This window comes from Cebus imitator, unplaced genomic scaffold (assembly GCF_001604975.1).
Source record: "Cebus imitator isolate Cc_AM_T3 unplaced genomic scaffold, Cebus_imitator-1.0 Scaffold111, whole genome shotgun sequence".
Lineage (NCBI taxonomy): Eukaryota > Metazoa > Chordata > Mammalia > Primates > Cebidae > Cebus > Cebus imitator.
In genome coordinates this window covers 600,109-606,840 of record NW_016107426.1, presented here as the reverse complement: position 1 = coordinate 606,840, position 6,732 = coordinate 600,109, and the positions used below count along the sequence as shown (strand labels likewise).

The 6,732-nt window shown below is 40.0% G+C and overlaps 1 protein-coding gene across 8 annotated transcripts in view; it reads right to left on the bottom strand.

The window, feature by feature from the left end:
• YEATS2 (YEATS domain containing 2) overlaps positions 1–6,732 on the bottom strand; it is a 103,871-nt gene that overhangs the window by 83,030 nt on the left and 14,109 nt on the right. For all 8 annotated transcript variants that reach the window (XM_017538305.2, XM_037741930.1, XM_037741931.1 and 5 more), the window contains exons 3-5: positions 4,791–4,888; positions 3,959–4,051; positions 207–452 (exon numbers count right to left, since the gene is read on the bottom strand). In XM_017538305.2, coding sequence (XP_017393794.1) covers positions 207–452; positions 3,959–4,051; positions 4,791–4,888 — 437 coding nt within the window. The remainder of the gene's footprint in view (positions 1–206; positions 453–3,958; positions 4,052–4,790; positions 4,889–6,732) is intronic.

The window sequence follows — 6,732 nt, the reverse complement described above, 5'->3', positions numbered from 1 at the left end:
CCAAATCCTCCTCCCCACCAAATGTATACAAAAAACTCCGTCTCAAAAAAAAAAAAAAAAAAAAGATTTGGTTTCCCCACTATAAAAGGAAAACAACCTATTTCCTAGGATTCCTGTGATAGTTCAGTGAGCAAACAGGCGCATACTTTAGTAAATACTAGCTCCCTTCTCCTGTAGCTCCCTCCCACATCCACCCAACCACGTACCCTTCCGGGATTTCGGCTTGGTCTCTGCTCCATGTTGTTTGAGAGTCTTTCCTCTATATCCATGTTGCTGTTATTATCTTTGTCAGATAAGAAGTCATTGTGCTGAGATAAAGAATCACTTTCTGAATGATTGGCTGATGGTGTTTCTGCTCTCTGATTGGCAGGAGATGATGATCTAGACGGTGATTCCAAAAATTTCTTGATAGCGGGATGATTAAAAACCATTGTATCACATGTCTTTGATCCCTACAGAAAAAGCAAGCAAGCAAACAAATTTTAAATCAAATCCATCAAAAGCAGGCAAAATCTGATCTCTCCAAAATCTTATCCAGTACACGATCAATGCTTAAAATCCTTCAAAATCTCCCCATACCCATAAAATGAAATCCCAACTCCTCAGCATGGCCTGAACCAACAAAACAAAAATTAGAATGATAAATAATTATATAAAGTTTCTAACACTAACAGCTAGAGATATAGGGTATTCTGAAGGTAAATGAGAAGTAATACAAGTTAACACAGAAAATAAAATCTGACTTTAAAAGTCTCACATTGCTTTACACGAATACATCAACTGCTCTAAATAAAATATCCCTGAAAGAAATATAAAACATTTTTTAAAAGCTGTGTGTGTGTGTGTGTGTGTGTGTGTGTGTCTGTGTGTGTATACATACAAAAAACATGGTCCCCACATAGGAGTAAAATGCAATATAGAATATTTTTGAAAGATTAATATTGATGTATAAAGTTTGCCTTCAGTTTAGTACAGACATATATGGAATTTTTCTGCATCTTAGATACTTGTATGCAAAATATATTCCGTTACAATGTGATAACACTGAGGTTATGTTCCTAGGAAGTCTACCTTTTAAAAACTGTTATTAAACCAATGGTTTCAGTGAGAAAGAGGCAGAAGCTACTGTTTCAAAGCAACAAAGTTGTTGAATTTCAGTAATAAAGTTTTTCAGAGCTATAAATACGTTTTGCCACTGAAAACTAAAAATAATTAAACGGTTGATCACAAGAGACAAAAGCATTCCTAAATATCCTTAAATAAATCCTAATCAGAACAGAAGAGGATAAAATCAGCACATGTCTAGACTATCAAACAGCACAGATCAGAACTGCTAACATTTCAAAGATAGGGTCGTTATGATGAAGTCAACGAAGTCCTCTTCACTTATAAGAAAAGGGAAACTTGTGGCCAGCTGCGGCTGCTCACGCCTGTAATACCAGCATTTTGTGAAGCCAAGGCTGGTGGATCACAAGATCAGAAGTTTGAGACCAGCCTGACTAACATGGTGAAACCCTGTCTCTACTAAAAATACAAAACTTAGCTGGGCATGCTGGCATGCACCTGTAATCCCAGCTACTCAGGAGGCTGAAGCAGAAGAATCACTTGAACCTGGAAGGCGGAATTTGCAGTGAGCTGAGACTGTGTCACTGCACTCCTGCCTGGGCGACAGAGTAAGGCTGTTTCAAAAAATAAATAAATAAATAAGAGGGAAACTTGGACAGAGACACACAGAGAAGACATGCCCAGCAGGAAAGAGCCACATCACGACAGAGGCAGAAATTACAGCTGGGTAACACTAAGGGTTGCCAGCAACCTTCAGAAGCTAGGAAGAGGCAAGGAAGATTCTTCCCCGGAGCCTTCAGAGGGACCACTGCCCTGCTGACACCTTGATTTTGGACTTCTAGACTTCAGAATGATGAGATGATAAACCTGTCTTTTTACATCACAAAGCTTGGGCTAATTTGTTATGGTAGCCCTAGGAAAACAAATACGACTCTAACATGCATCCTGGAAACTGTGCCACACTAAAAGCAGCAGCTGTCTACCATTTAAAATTCAACTCAAACAATGCTCTAGTTTCTACAGGACATCATCAGGAACAGCCTACAGGCACAAAGGGTAACATGAAGGCCTAACTAAACATGACAAGCACCATTCACTGTCACCCTCCAGCCCTTCCCTGGTTCCCAGTGAGCCAGCACTGCTTCAGAGATGATTCAGCTGAGACTAATTCTAGTTGAAAACACTTAGGAAAAAGAAAATAAAAAGAGAAAAAAGAGGCTGGGCACGGTGGCTCACACCTGTAATCCCAGCACTTTGGGAGGAATAGGTGGGCAGAGGTCAGGAGTTCGAGACCAGCCTGACCAACGTGGAGAAACCCCATCTCTACTAAAAATACAAAATTAGCTGGGCGTGGTGGCACATGCCTGTAACCCCAGCTACTCGGGAGGCTGAGGCAGGAGAATCACTTGAACCCGGAAGGTGAAATTTACAGTGAGCCAAGATCATGCCACTGCACTCCAGCCTGGGCAACAAGAGGGAAATTCCACCTCAAAAAAAAAAAAGAACAAACGAAAATTATGCTGAAATTTGAAATTGACAAAATATCAAATAGGAAGAAATACTCCTATTTCAGGTCAATCCTAACCCCTGTGCCTGAATTTAGACAGATTACTAGGATAAAAGAGCAGATATTTATTTTTCATTTGCTCGTCAAAAACTAAATTAGGAAAAAACATTCCTTTATAATTGGAATAATCCAGTGGTAATCACATTAACCAAGTGGTCAAACTCAGTATCATCAGCAGGACAACCTGGAACCATGTGCCTGCTGATGTGCTAGAATATCCAGCACACAGTATCACCATGAAGTATTCTTGCCAAAATATTTAACCCGAATCCATTAATAACCAAGCCTTTAGACTTGACTTCCAGTTTACAAGAAAATAGAGAGGATGAAAAAGTAATTCAAGGAAAAGAATAAATCCAAAATCTGAGACATTAATAAACGTCCTGGTCTCTTCGAAAAGTCACTATCATGGAGGAAAAGAGGCAGGAGGACCACTTTAAATTTTTAAAAATTTAGAGAATTTTGAAGAAAAATTTCGAGAAACAAAACTGTAGTCCCATCTACTCAGAAGGCCGAGGCAAGAGGACTGCTTGAGCTGGGAGCTGAAGGCTGCAGTGAACTAGATCGTGGTTATGATCAGCCACTGCATTCCAGCCTGGCAACATGGTGAGACCTCTCTATTTAAAAAAAAAAGAAAGAAAAAAGAAGGAGAACTCAGGGCTCATTAAGCAGGGTCAATCTGAAACTAAAAACTGCCATTCACTGGAGTAAAAGATCAAAGAAACTCAATCAATTTACAACTTACTCCAAAGCTGGCCACACTCAAGTGAAGAGGCACTAAGGCCAGTTGCAATGAGGTCTCAGTCATCTTTATATCTGCAAAGCCTAGCATAATGCTAACAATTAGGAGAAGACAAATTAAGAGGAAAAAATGTTACTTAGGGTTATTGACAATGCAGAAAGGTGCGACTGAAGGACTGTGGTTGAACACAGTGACAGTCTATGTATGGTCTATGTATATGCCCAGGAAGGTGGGCTAGGCTTCTTGGATGCTGAAGGTCTGTGTAAGAAATGTTTCAGGCCAGACTCAGTGGCTCATGCTTGTAATCCGAACACTTTGGGAGGCCACGGTGGGCGGATCACCTGATGTCAGGAGTTGAGGACCAGCCTGGCCAAAATGGTGAGACCCCCATCTCTACTAAAAATACAAAAATAAGCTGGGCACGGTGGTGCACATCTGTAATACCAGCTACTTAGGAGGCTGAGGCAGGAGAATCACTTGAATCCAGAAGGCGGAAGTTGCAGTGAGCCAAGATTGTACCACCGCACTCCAGCCTGGGCAATATATGGGTGGCTGGAAAATGACTGAATGTGAGGAATGCTTACCTCAGAAACTTTTAGAAGACCTGCAGAAGCATAGTAGTTTGCTACAATGCAGGCACGGAGTTTATCCATCATTCTTCTTGCTTCAATCAGTCGCTAAACACAAATGTTAACTCATTACTTTAAAAAACGGCAATTATAAAAGAGATGTACAAACAATTCACAAAAAAGAAATGTGAATGACCAAAAAACAGCTCAACTTCTCTATCAAAGGAAAAACAAATAAAAGTGACCTTTCCATCCAACAGATTCGCAAAGATTTAAGAGAATAGCAAAAAAGTGTTTCAATGAATATGTACATTTACATGTAATATATTCACTGAGAAAAATCCACAAAGTCATTGAGCACAACAGTAAAGAGGGATTATCTTTTTTAAAAAAAACTTTCTATTTTTAATTGTTTTGAGTACATAGTGTACATGTTTATGGGATTCACGAGATATTTTGATGAAGACATACAATGCATAATACTCATATCAGGGTGAATGGGATACCCATCGCCTCAAGCATTTATCCTTTCTTTATGTTACAAACAATCCAATTGTACTCTGTGAATTATTTTTAAATGTGCAATAAGTTGTTGACTGTAGTCACCGTGCTGTGCTATCAGGAGATTATCTTTTTGGATGGAATTCCAGGTAATATTTTTTCAAGTCTTTCTGCAATTGCATTACTTAAAACGTAAGTTCTCTCCCCAAAAGAAAGCTATTAAAAACAAACACACACAGCAAAGAGTTTAAGCAAACTACGACTCCACCTCGATAGATTATTTTTTGATCATATATAAATTTTTTTCAATAGCTTTGGTGTCTTTTTCAATTTATCATCATTATACCTGGTCAATGACTTCAATTTCATGTTCCTTATTCTTCATTTCAAGAGCAAACTGTTCCTTGATAATAGTTTCAATCTTCTGCACAGCAGCATCTCGAGCTGCACAAAGAACGTAAAATACATCCAAGGCCTAATTAATCAGTGGCTGTCTTTAGTTCAGTCAGCAAGCAACAAGAGAAATCCAAGAAACAGTAATTCTAAAGTGGAGAAGCCTACTGGACATCACCTTAATCAAGTGATGAAAAAATAAAATCACTAATATTGGTGTAAAGTGATCTTGTGTACTTTCTAGTATCATGCCCTAAAAAGACCATCATCATTCTGTGATTTTCCTGCCAAAAATGCTGAATCTACTCACAAGGAAACATTAGACAAACTCAAACTGAATACATTCTACAAAATTATTGGGCTATGCTATTTAAATATTAAAGACAAGAAAGACAAAGGAAAGAGCTGAGGAGACTGAGAGAAACTAAAGAGACATGACAGCTAGATGCCATGTATGACCTGGACTGGATCCTAGGAGGAGGAAAATAGCTATAAAAATACAAAACTTACTGGGGGCCGTGTGCAGTGGCTCACACCTGTAATCCTAGCACTCTGAGGGGCCTATGCGGGCAGATCACCTGAGGTCAGGAATTCGAGACCAGCCTGGCCAATATGGTTAAACCCCGTCTCTAAGAAAATACAAAATTTAGCTAGGCGTGGTGGCAGGCACCTGTAAGCACAGCAACTCAGGAGGCTGAGGCAGGAGAATCGCTTGAACCTGGGAGGTGGAGGATGCAGTGAGCTGAGATCATGCCACTGCACTCCAGCCTGGTCAATAAAGACTATCTCAAAACCAAACAAACAAACAAAAACCCAACAATACAGAGACAACTAATAAAACTGGAATATGGACCATCAATTAGGTAACTGACATGGTTTGGATGAGATCTCCTCCAAATCTCATGTTGAAATGTGAGCCCCAATGCTTTAGAGGTAGGGCCTGGTAGGAGGTGACTGGATCATGAGGGTGAATCCCTCATGAATGCCTTAGTGCCATCCACTCGGAAATAAATGAGTTCTCACTCAGTTCATGTGAGACCTGGTTGTTTAAGAGCCTGGAACCTCCCCCCATTCTCTCTCCTGCTCACTCCTGCCATGTGGCATGCTGGCTCCCCGGTGCCTTTGGCCGTGACTGTACACTTCCTGAGACCCTCACCAAAAGTAGACGCTGGAGCCATCCTTATACAGCCTGCAGAATTACGAGCCAATTAAACTCCTTCTCTTTTTTTGGATAGGGTACTTTTTTTTGAGATAGCTGTACTTTGGCTATATAAGAGAATGTCCTTAGGGAATACATGTAAGTGTTTACAGGTGTCCAATTTATTAACCAGTGATTTAGAAAAAAAATTATATGCTTATATATCTATATTCACGCATGTGGTGGTGGGTGGGGGATAAGTGATAAACCAAATGAGGCAAAATGTAAACAACTGGTGAATTAACCTGGATAAGACTTAAGTGCTCCTTAAAATTTTTCTCTTTAAAATTTTATTAAAATATAATTACCAAAAAAGAACGAAAAAGGAAAAATAAACTCATGAAGATTCTCTGAGAAACATCTAGTGACCTCTGAAAGACCATAGACCCAAAGAGAAAGAAAGAAGGCCAAGCATGGTGACTCACACCTGTAATCCCAGCACTTTGGGAGGTCAGGGCGGACAGATCACTTGAGGTCAGGAGTTTCGGACCAGCCTGGCCAACAGGGTGAAACCCCATTTCCACTAAAAATACAAAAATTAGCGAGGTGTGGTGGTACATGCTTGTAATCTCGGCTACTCCGGAAGCTGAGGACGGAGAATTGCTTGAACCCAGGAGGCAGAGGCTACAATGAGCTGAGATCTAACCACTGCACTCCAGCCTGGGTAACAGAGCAAGAGTCTATCTTTTTAAAAAAA